Consider the following 12,510-nt stretch of genomic DNA (forward strand, 5'->3'; position numbering starts at 1 on the left):
TACTTTCAGTGTCTGATGAACAAGGACACTTAGATCTCGTACTTCCCCTTTTCCTAACTTGACACCATTCAGATAGTAATCTGCCTTCCTGTTCTTGCCACCAAAGAAAACATTAATTGCAATGTGAAATTCTAAGAGGTCTCAACAGGCTGGAAGGAGTGTGTATGTTTCCCTTGCCTGGAGAATTTTTGGAGAATCCAGTTTGCAAATACTTCTCAATTCAATTTTCCACATAACTGAAAAGCAAAACTTTACTTTGATTTAATTTGCCTACGATGCCAACTATTGACTTATCAGAAGATAGTTAAATAATGTTTCTTGCAAACATGCTCCCATCCAATTCTAAACTACATATATGCATGTTTATTTTAGCTAGAGTGGTAACAGTCTAACCATTTAAATTTTAAATATCATTGGGTTTTGTAAGCCTTCTGTGAAAAAACAAACCAGAATTCAAAGTTGAAATGGTCAGGAAATAGCCAGCTAATCCCCGTGGTGCTGCCAGCATTTCCTAGCATGAATGACGGTAGATTGTATGAGGACAACTTTCTGGCAGCTGTTTGTCAGTAGTTCTATAATTACATTCTGTTGCTAGGTCCATCACGGAGTTCTATAGAAAACTCGTTCAGTCAAGCAGTGATGTGTAATTGTAAATCAACCCCATCTTCCTGCCACCTTAACAGTGATGGAGTTTCTCTTGTCCTTACCTACCACCCCACAAGCCTCCACAATTTACCCATCTTCAAAGGGATCCTGTCACTAAAATATCTTAACGTGCTCCCCCCCCCCCCACTTTCCACAGGGATCGCTCCCTCCTTGACTCGCTTGTCCATTCGCCCCTCCCCACTAATCTCCCTCCTGGCACTTACCCCTGCAAGTGCCCAAGTGGCACACCTGACCATTCACCTCCTCCTCACCTCTACTCAGGGCCTCAAGCAGTCCTACCAGGCAAGGCAACACTTCACCTGTGAATCTGCTGGGGTTGTCTATTGTGTCTGGTGCTCCCAGTGTGGCCTCATCTACATTGGTAAGGCCCTTCATTGAGCACCTCCACTCCTTCTGCCAAAAGCAGAATTTCCTGGTGGCCTGACATTTTAATTCCCATACCCATTCCCATTCTGACATGTAGCCTCTAACCTGATGGTGTGAATATTGATTTTTTTCTCTTCTGATTCAAAAAACTCCGTCTCCTTCCACTCTTCTGTTCCCCACTCCAGTGTCTTACCTCTCCTCTCCTGTCTATCACTTCACCGTGGGTCCCCTCCTCCTTCACTTTCTCTGATGGTCTACTCTCCTCTCCTATCAGATTCCTTCTTCTCCAGCCTTTATCTTCCCAACCCACCTGGCTTCACCTACCACCTTTGAGCTGTCCTTCTTCCCCTCTCCCCACCTTTTTATTCTAGTCTTCCCCCTTCCCTTCCAATCCTGAAGTAGGGTTTTGGCCCACAGCGTCAACTGTTTATTCATTCCCATAGGTGCTACCTGAACTGCTGAGTTTTTCCAGCATTTTGTGTGTGTTGCTTTATAACAATTTTCCAGTGATTTTGCTAGGTAATCCTCTCTTAAGAAGAATGGTTGTAAGGGATTATGGGCAGTGTAAATGTACTTTTATGTTAGAATATAATTTATTTGAATGTTTAATTGTAATAACATTAGCTTTTCTGTAAATTTGTTATTGCTTGATTTTTTTATTGTTTTACAACATTCTTGAATATTCTTGAAATAATAGAAACAGCGAATGCTTCAGCACCCTATTAAAGTTGGTTAGCGGTTTTATATGTATGGCGTCTTTTGGCCCTCTTCTCTGATTGGATTTGTGTGTGGAAACCCCAGCTGTTTTGCAGAGCCAGTTTGGATTTAACTTCATCAAGCAGGCTCTAAAAATCTCATTTGGAGATCAGCATCGAAAGATGAGGGCCAAAGTGATTTTCACTCACACAGTTCAAATTTTAGTGATAATGTGGACTCTTGCTTTTCATTTGTTGCAGATGCGCACCTTAGGGTTAAAGTAGAAGATGATGCAGAAGCTGTGATATTTAATGGAGCTGAAATGGTGGACATACAGAATGGTTCTTCATCCCCATCTATTGAGGATCAGTCACAAGTGAACAATCAGAAAAGATATCTAGCTGCTGTTGTTTATGGTAAATATAGATGTTGCTTTAATATCACTATGCATCTAGAGCTAAAAATGGTGTTCCCTTCTGTTGTAAAATACATTTTTGTCCTGTCATTCTTACTAGAAAGTAAGAATTAATCTTACTGAAGTTCTTCATTCTATTTATTTAATTAACTAGGACTCACATCCTAATTCAGTTACCTGTCAGATTGTTCCAATCATTCTGTTAGAAATTTCAAACAAATTTCATCTTCACTTGTCATTATCTTTTGTGTAATAGTTAATATTTGTTCATTTCCTGATTTCTTTTTTCATGACTCTACCATTGATTTCACTTGTTTATGATCCGTCCATAACCGTATCAATATCTCGAACCATTTGAGATTTAGTAAAAACAGAAAATGTTTGAAATACAGGTGACTCCAATGTTACGGGGGTTGTGTTGCTTAAAAAAAATGGTTTCTATTCAGAAGCTGGGTGAAGAATGAGTAGAATAAAGGGATTATCTCTAAAATATTGAGACCATGAAACTTAAATGAAGCCCAGATCAGATTATGCTGCTTTCTGTCATATGTTACCAACAGTAAGACTATGAGTTGTGCTTAGCAGTCCTGAGTATAGTCATTGAAAAAGGTAAAACTTGGCTAAAATGATGACAAACATAAGTGTCCTGCACTGATTCCGAAAAAAAGAAAGAACAGGTAACCTGAAATTGGAGAATTCAGTATTGAGCCTTTTAAAACCAAGGTGTTCCACTATCTTCAAGTGACATTGCTAAGCTTTGATGTTGTTCCTGTGTAAAGACCCTTTTGAGATTTTGCTGTGTTGATTACAGTAAAGGCACTCTGCAATAGTTAAATGTGAATGTTGCATACTGGAATAAGGGGTTTCCTTTAATTGTTTAGCTGTATAGAGTGTTATCATTAAGTTTCCCCTCTGTATCTGGTATCTCTCTGCACTCTCAAAAAGCACAATACAGTGTTCCAAATGTGGTTTGCCTAATGCAATACATAGCTTTAGGTAACCTATGTGGATATGTATTATTGGGTTTGCTATTCCATGTTCCACTTGCCTTTACCAGTTTAAAGTTGACTTGTATGTAATTGACATTGATCTCACTTACATGTTATGGTATATTTTGTTTAAAAGAAAGGCCTTCTTTTCACTGTTTCACTTTCCCCATCCGTTTTCTTTTAGTACAGCAGCCAGGAGTAGAAGGTGCACCTGCCGACTCCAGTGCGAATATCAATAAGTCAGCAGGAAACCAGCTACAGGAATGTGTGCCAAATAGAGAAGAGGCTTCATCTGAAATCAGATCGTGCGAGGCTAGACGCGCCAGTGGAGAATACAGCTATGTTTATAGGCCAAAAAGGAGGAAAATCACAGTCTGTAATGCAGTATGTTGCTACCTTGTAAAAAGAGAAGTTTGGGGTGATCGAGAAAAATACAGCATGCTTAACTTGAATTATCAAATAATTCAAAAAGCATTAATGACAAAGAGCAAAATTTAATGCACATGCACTGGGTTCATGTTTGGCTAAGACTAGCTATTAACCAAGGCAATGTTGGGATGGAACTGTTGCTCAGGAATTGAGGGCTCCAAACTGCTGGAAGAACTCAGCATCTGTAGGAGGAAAGGAATTGAAGTTTTGGTTCAAAATCCTGCAACAAGTTTGTCCAACCCACTGAGTTCCTCCAGCAATTTTCTTGTTGCTCAAGATTTCAGCATCTGCTGTCTCTTGTGTCTTTATTCATTGAGAGTCTCAGAACTGCTAACGACCCTGCGTAATCTCTCCATTTTGAGCATAACATTGTATGTATATATGCTGGTACTTGACATTTGTTCAAAATAGAGGATTCTATCTATTTGCATAGAAAAATTTGTTCTGGCATGTAACTGGCGCCTGATAGGATGCTACTTCTGTGTTCCATTCTATCATGCTGGCACTGGAATGTTTTATAATAAAATAGATAAGCCTTATCATCTTCCACTTACTATCTTCCTATAGCAACCATGAGACAGAAATTACTATAACATAATTCCAAATGAATGCTTGATCCTAGATAGATGTGGATGGTGTATTTCATTCCTCCTTGATTTGAAAGGAATTATCTAGTTTTTAGAGAGGGAGAAAGAGTTAGTGTGAGAGAGAGAGCAATTATAACAACCACAGGGTTTAACTCCCTTTAGTTTTTTCAATTCTGTTTTGCCTTTTTCATTGGTGCATTCCTCCAAAGAAATGGTAGCAATGCTGTGTAACAAAGGACTTGACCACCTGATGACAACACTCATGCTTTGATCAGATTTCTAAATGTCAGGAGAGAAGCCATCTCATTAAACCAGTTGTGTCACTTAAGAGTTGTTTACCAACATGATTCCTGTCTGCCAAAATGTTCATGCATTGCATTTACATTGATGCATGTGTAGCTCATTGTAAGGCTGGAAAAGCAAGGTTTTTCTTGGTGATGAGAATTGTACACAACGTTGTGTGTCTTAACCGTACAGCTAAATATTTTGTGTGTGTACTTATTATCTGCAGCCTCAGGTGAGAACAAGGGACACTGGAGATTATGGTGACTATGAAGAGAATGGTGATTTTGTTTATGACTACAGTGCTGACTATGAATGCGTGAGTAATCCTAAATATATTGTCACTGGTTCTGTTAACATTCTCTTTTGTCTCACTTAGTCCATGCTAATGACCAATGTATTTTAAGGAAATACTTAGTTTAAAAAAAAAGTTGAGAATATTCATACGTTGCTTAGATGGCCTTTTATCATAAAATCTACAAAAATATATCTTTGGAAGATTCTACTGTTTAGTTTCCCTTGAAAAGCTTAATTATTCTGTGCACGTCCTGATATAAAGGACAGTTAACAGCTTTTAGTCAGCTGCTTTGAAGCATGTTTTGGTGATTTACTCTCCCTTGTATGTTGTTCAGAATCAGACTTTAATCGCCAAGTACCTATGCACATACAAGGAATTTACTTCCGGCAGATGTTGTCTCTCTGCTCATAACAATAATAATGATAAATATAAATGAAAATATAGATTATACATACAGGTAGTGCAATCCAAGTAATAGTTAGCCAACAGTTAACCAGCAGTTAACTGTTCAGCAAAGTGACCGCAGTAGGGAAAAAACTTCTCCAGTGCCTATTAGTCTTAGTCTGGAGGGATCTGAAGCGCCTACCAGACGGAAGCAGATCAAACAGTCCGTGCACAGGATGGGAGGAGTCCTTTATGATGTTCCCCGCCCTCTTCTTCAACCTGGAAGAGTACAGGTCCACAATAGAGGGCAGGGAGGCTCCAATGATGCGCTCGGCAGTCCTCACTGTGCGCTGTAGTCTGGTTCTATCCTGCTTGGTGGCGGCTCCAAACCACACAATGATGGAGGTGCACAGGACAGACTCAATGACTGCAGTGTAGAACTGCAGCAGCAATTCCTGAGGCAGACCGTATTTCCTCAAGAGCCACAGGAAATACATCCGCTGCTGTATACATGCTGAAATACATTCCTTTAAATATGTCCAAATACAGATTTGTCCTGTGTATGCATAGTTTTAGTAATGTATGTTCCACTATCACTTAAATATGCCATTTCTTTGCATTGAGCTGTTATGGTATATAGTGACTGTGTTACTGACCCATTTGGTCCTTGTAGCTGGAAGTACTTTTGTTCCCAATCTGACTGATGCATTTTGGCAGACTTGAAAATATAAGAGTTCTAGACTGTCAAATATTACTTTTCTCATTACATTTTTGCAATCCAGTGAAATGTACAACATAGCAAATGGTTCATCTGGTTACAAGGCTGTGTTTGTTGAATGAACTGTCTAGGCCAGGCATGACAAACCTTTTTGAGAGCATGTGCTTGAATTGGTGATAATCTTCTAGAAAATTCTCTTACATGCCGTGATAATTTTAAGCAGAGATTATTGCTGATTAATGAATTAGTAACAGTAATTATGGGCTTTTTAAACCTCATGTATAACATCAGAAATGTGAACATGAAAATAAAAGCTTTGGTGCACATTCATAAAAGATAAAGGAAAGGAAAATAAACACTTTTCTCTCTTGAGACTTTTGTTGCAGCCCTAATGATAAATATTTTATATCTGGTTGTTTTGAGAGCTACGCACGTACCACTAGTTTCATCAGTAAGTCTACTATAATTAGACTTGACCAAGTTCATCACTGAAAGCAGTGTCTCACATGAATATTACCCTTATTATCGTGGAACATCCAGTATTCACTCATAAAGAGCAGAAGAAAAAATGTAAGAATGAAACCAGTGTTATCTGGCCCAACTGTTACTTTCCAAATACTGATGTGTGCACCAGGTCTGAGGTGTTTCGAAACGTATCATCCAACATCATTTGTTCTCACAGCCATGTAGCTGGCGACAAGCCAGCGTGAGACATTTTCTTCTGAAAGCATCTCACTACTCTAGTTTTTAAAAAAAAAAAATCATTAGTTGCTTCATTTGGCAGTAATGATAATCAGAACATATCTTGGGTGGGTATTAATGAATTGTGGGACGCGCTGCGTGCCAACAAAATTTTTGAGCATGTCATAGGTTCGCCACCCCTGGCTTGGGTGGAGATAAGTGACTATTGGTAACGCTCATGTAAACTGAGGGTCTCCGTGCATTTAGTAGGTCCCTTGCCTTCTCCCTTACAACAGACCTAGCGTCCTGTGTAGTGGAATAATGGGAAAATTGTTCAGCTGTTGGTGTTCTGTTCCATTTGTTGCACTGTGAAAATGCCCATTAATGTCTTGGGGAAAGGGAGAAAATTAAAAGCTGTATTTATGTACTGCTTAAGGTAACAGCTTTTGTGTATATATTCAGGAAAGTGTAACTCAGAGCATTTGCATTTTATACAATTGCAGTGAACCAATGCATCTTCTTTTCTACAGGCCAGTGATATGTCAGAAAGTTCTTTTGTTACAGATCAGCAGAGGACTTTAGTGGAAGTTCTTAATTACTGCCAGGTAATTGCTACCTCAGTGATATAGCTCCTTGTATGGTTCTTTGAAATATTTTTGTAAGTTTAATCTTTTATCTATTCCCAGCACACAAAAAGGTGAATGAATCTAAGACAAATCTGATAAAGTGCAGAAGTCTGTATTTTCACGAACATCTGTAGAAACTACTCCCTCCCTAGCCCCATAGGAATTAATCTATGAAATGGATTTGTATACCTGATTTTAAAAACTATATTTATAAACCAGATTCTCCTGTCCATGGTATAAATCTTGGTGATGAATGTACTTATAATTCATATTGTGTAGTGTAATATCAATAAAAATGTTAAGTAAAATCAGAAACCTGCCTTGGGTTAGTTCCAAAGAGCCTCTCTGAACAGGTCCCAGCTGAGGAGTCTGGCACTGGGAATCCACTCCAAATAGGTCGCCCTTAAACTATATCCTTTTCCCTCAAGATATCTCTCCATAGAATTAACCCTGGGTAAACCATGAAGACAACTTCATTAAATCTTATTATTTATTCACAAGCAACCCAGTTTCTCACTTCTCTCTGTAATTCATAATTCTGTTCAAATATAATTTATCTATGCTATGTTCTTCCACTATTTCTCTACAAAAAAATCTCTTTTGTTATTTTTCTTATGTTTTTATTCTGACAGGTAATGTATGCTGCCATCCAAAGACTGGATAAAAAATTTGATGTCCTTCATCGTAGGGTCACAGAAATGCATGAGGGAAGAACAAAACCTATGTTTTTCAAGCCAGTGAGTATTGGTGTTATTAGCCACAACTGTTTTAATTATTGTACTTACTACTGTATTATAAAGAATCCATTTCATGCTTGTGATGTAGCATCTGGTGTAAAACAAATAATTTTTTATACTACTGTTCGGTTTGATTAAATGGGAGAAATGTGTGATCTCCAGTATAAGGGTATGGTATACAGTAAAACTTCGATAAATCACAGCCTGACTATTTCAGAATCCTGATGGTTCAGCAGCTGGCTCACTGGGTGCTGATTCCTGTGCTCCCTTTAATGTACCAGGCCTCATTTCCTGTGCTCCCTTGAAATCTGCCTGGTTCAGTGGAAAATATTTTTATTCTACAGTGTAAACACTTTTTTTTGAAAACATGAATTATAAATGTATTGGAGTAGCAACAACCTAGTATCCAATAGACCAGCAAATCAGCTGGTTTAGTACCACAGAAGTCTTACACATGCCAGATTAACTGAGTTGTACTTCATATTTTTCTTCCACATCACATCGATTCTAATTGCAATTTGCAGAGACTTATGACATCGCATGGAAATTCACACCAGATGTCGCTCACTAAAATGAAAATGCAGAAGCCAGCGGAAAGACAAGTCAGGATCCGGATACCTCCACCTGACCAAGGGATTTGTTCTTCCCCGCTCAGGATCCGAGTAGAGAAAGAGCCATTGAACATCTCAGTTCAAAGCAGTATTGCCCAGCCATTGACCAATCCACAGACAACGTACAGCTGCACACGGGCAACAAGTCCACCTCTGCCCATGATTCACTCAGTTTTGTCTTTACAAGAACCATCAATGCAGGGTTCAGCCACAGCTGTTGGGATTTCTGACCTTGTTCCTGCAAAAGCAATTGTTAAGCAAGACACAAGGGTACCAAAGCCTTCAGGTGCCAATGACACAGGTAGGCTGTGTCAAGATGGATACAGTTCCAGAGATACAGAAACATTTGTTAATGGCATAACAACTAATGGAACTGAGCAACAAAGCAACTTATCTGATCAGTTATCTTGTGCTGCTTCATCAAGTGCAGCCAATATGAATTTTGGTGAGTTGTTCACATTTACTAAACAGATTTTCACAAACGCTCAACTAAATGTTGGTACATAGGGCCTGTTACACATTAATTGCATGAATATATAGTTTTAAACTCTGTGTTTGAACACTTATGTTGGATTTCAAAATATTCATGTAATTTGATTTCTGTTTCAATTTTATGTAAATACATAGTTTGTAAAAATTTAATTCTAGTAGATGTAACAGACTGAACATGCCAGTGATGAAGCCAGTTTGAATTATGTGATTCCCAGGGATGGTAAGATATCTTTGTAGGTGGTTCTGGGCACTGTTCCAACAGTGTCTTCTATGTGGGAACTTCAGGTTGGGATTTAAATCTCGATGTGAACATTGTGTACATTTGCCATTGTAAATTTTAGGCTCAAACTATCGAATGAATATCTGCATGTTATGGAGCCTTGAAATGTGATCAAAGTTGGGGAACAAGATTATAGAAAATATACCCTGAGTACTTGTGTTCAGGGATTTTATTTTCTATTAACATTCAGCTTTACCAAGTATCTTAATTTAAAAATTACTATATTAAAAGTATTAATTTCATTTTGATTGTGGGAGTCAGACAAAATGCAGGGTTGTTTCCTTTGGAAATATAATTGCAGTGTACAAGATTCGGGGAATTAGACGGGTCCTTCCAATTTGTATGATTGCATTAACTTTATAGCAAAAAAAATAAATGAAAGTAAAAAAGGAAATATTCAGTTGCAGGAATATTTGAATAGCCTTGTTGAGTGAGGAACAAAGGAGAAAATTAAACTAAAATGGACCTAGAATTTACTACCACTTGGATTTGAACAGCATTGCAAGTCACTCTAATGTTCTTAGTGGAAGTTCCACAATGAGAATGAACTTCCATGAACTATGTTGTTGGAGTTTCTCGTGTAATGCTATACTGAAACTGTCACCAGTTTCAGCGCTGTTCTTATGAAGCATCAGGGACCTGAAGCCTGAAACTGTTTCCCTTTCCACAGATGCTGCCTGCCCTGCTTAGTGTTTGCAGAGTTTTCTGGTTTAATTTCAACAGACCTATTCTGTAAGTTGCCTCAGTTGTCAGCATGTAGCACAACATGTGATTTTCACAGCCAGCTTTTAAAGAACGGGACATAATGAAATGTTGCGGAATGAATGGATGCTACAACGAAGGGGGAGGGGGACATTGTCATCAAGTGATCAAAAGGAAAGGACAGGTAAAGGACACAGCCTGCAGCAGGGGAGCCAGAGGCTTACAGCCAGGCACTCTTGACAGGAAGTCGCAAGGTGGTCTGTGTAAGGATGTGATTGTTGTCTCTGAATGTTTGCTCTTTCAGAAGTCTTGTAGTGGCTATAAGAGGTTCCAGAGCTCAGACAAGAATGCAGCCCGAGTGTTGAGCAGGGTTGCAGGAGAAACAAAGTTAGGGGAAAAGAAGGTTGTTTCACAAAATAAGAATTGCAGTTTTCAAAACAGTGAGATTATGAACTCTCACACCAGATGAATTTTACATGCTGCACTACTGTTAGCACCATTTGAAAGGAGAGTTAAGATCTTTCAGAAAATGAGTCAAATTTCTTGATAGAAATTAAAGCATCCAGAAAGGTGCACCATATCACTCGTCCTGGTATTTTTTAACTATACAGTGTTTTTTTCCCCTGGATTGCATGAGTGAATTGCTACTGTAATGCAATAAAGAAAGGCAAACAAGATGAGAGAATACCCTATGAATTGTAGGATACAATTGAAGTGTTGAAGAGCAGAGGCAGCTTGAAGCTCACTGAAGAAGTTGTATGAGATTTTTGCCTTTGTTGTCTGAAGCAGAGAATTACATTTCCAGTCAAAAGTAAGGACAGTAAGTGTGGGGAGAGCCAGCTTTGGATAACTAAGGAAATAAAAGATAGTATCAAATGAAAAGCTCATGTAGACAAAGTCGCAAAGAGTAGTGGGAGACTGGAGGACCGAAAAAACGTTAAAAAGCAACAAAGAACAACTAAGCAAGAAAGAAGGAAAGGGAATATAGAGTTTGAAAGTAAATTAGCACAAAATATAAAAACAGATAGCAAAAATTTTTATAAATATATTAAGTGGAAGAGGATGGCTAAAGTCAACTTAAGTCCCTTGGTAGACGAGAGGGGGAATTTGAAATTGGGTGATAAGGAAATGGCTGAGGCATTTAACGACTATTTTGTGTTGGTCTTCATGGTGGAGGACACGTCTAATATGCCAAGGAATGATGTTATGGACGAAATGGGAGGTGAGGAACTCGATTAAAATCACTGTCACTAAAGAGACATAAGTCCCCTGGTCCTGATGGAATGCATCCCAGGGTGCTGAGGAAATTAGCGGAGGTTCTATTAGACGCTTTGGTAATCATTTACCAAAATTCTCTAGACTCTGGGAAGGTCCTGGCGGATTGGAAAACAGCAAATGTCTCGCCACTTTTAAGAATAGGATGTAGGCAAAAGACAGGCAATTATAGGCCAGTTAGCTTAACTTCTGTAGTCCGGAAAATGCTTGAAGCTGTCATTAAGGAAGAAATAACGAAACATTTAGAAAGGAGTGGTTCCATTAGATAGACGCAGCATGGATTCAGAAAGGGCAGGTCCTGTTTGACAAACTTACTAGAGTGCTTTGAGGACATAATGAGTGCAACAGATAGAGGTGAACAGGTGGATGTCGTATACTTTAATTTCCAGAAGGCGTTCGATAAGGTGTCACACAAGAGACATATATAAGATATGGATGCATGGAGTCGGAGGAAGATATTGGGATGGATAGTGGATTGGTTAACCAATAGAAGGCAGAGAGTTGGTATAAATGGGTGTTTCTCCGGTTGGCAGTCAGTGGTGAGTGGGGTGCTGCTGGGCCCACAGCTGTTTACCATTTACACTGATGATTTGGAAGAGGGGACTGAGTGTAGCATAGCAAAATTTGCTGATGACACTAAACTGAGTGGAAAAGCAAATTGTACAGAGGATGTGGAGAGTCTGCAGAGGGATATAGATAGGTTAATTGAGTGGGCCAAGGTCTGGCAGATGGAATACAATGTTGATAAATGCGAGATCATCCACTTTGGAAGGAATAACAGAAGAGAAGATTATTATTTAAATGGTGAAAGATTGCAGCATGCTGTTGTGCAGAGGGACTTGGGAGTGCTTGTGTGCAGTTCTGGCCACCATACTTGAGAAAGGATACACTGGCTTTGGAAGCAGTGCAGAGGAGGTTCACCAGGTTGAATCCAGAGATGAAGGGGTTAACCTATGAGGAGAGAGTGTGTCGCCTGTGACTATACTCTTTGGAGTTCAGAAGAATGAGAGGGGATCTTATAGAAACATACAAATTTTTGAAAGGGATAGATAAGATAGAAGTAGGAAAGTTGTTTCCATTGGTGGGTGAGACTAGAACTAGGGGACATTGCCTCAAGATTCAGGGGAGAAGATTTAGGACGGAGATGAGGAACTGCTTTTCCCAGAGAGTGGTGAATCTGTGGAATTCTGTGCTCAGGGAAGCAGTTGAGGGTTCTTCACTAAATATATTTAAGATACAGTTAGATAGATTTTTACATAGTAGGGGAATTAAGGGT

General features: G+C 39.0%; 1 protein-coding gene across 3 annotated transcripts in view; it reads left to right on the forward strand.

The window, feature by feature from the left end:
• Positions 1–12,510, forward strand: part of LOC140727905 (uncharacterized) — a 63,944-nt gene that overhangs the window by 14,918 nt on the left and 36,516 nt on the right. The window contains exons 2-7 of one of the 3 annotated variants that reach the window (XM_073045855.1): positions 1,989–2,144; positions 3,317–3,516; positions 4,660–4,749; positions 7,042–7,116; positions 7,770–7,874; positions 8,399–8,930. In XM_073045855.1, the coding sequence (XP_072901956.1) occupies positions 1,989–2,144; positions 3,317–3,516; positions 4,660–4,749; positions 7,042–7,116; positions 7,770–7,874; positions 8,399–8,930 (1,158 nt within the window). Of the gene's footprint in view, positions 1–1,988; positions 2,145–3,316; positions 3,517–4,659; positions 4,750–7,041; positions 7,117–7,769; positions 7,875–8,398; positions 8,931–12,510 lie in introns of those variants that run through there. The other 2 variants (XM_073045856.1, XM_073045857.1) reach the window with 2 other exon arrangements.

Source organism: Hemitrygon akajei, chromosome 5 (assembly GCF_048418815.1).
Source record: "Hemitrygon akajei chromosome 5, sHemAka1.3, whole genome shotgun sequence".
Taxonomy (NCBI): Eukaryota; Metazoa; Chordata; class Chondrichthyes; order Myliobatiformes; family Dasyatidae; genus Hemitrygon; species Hemitrygon akajei.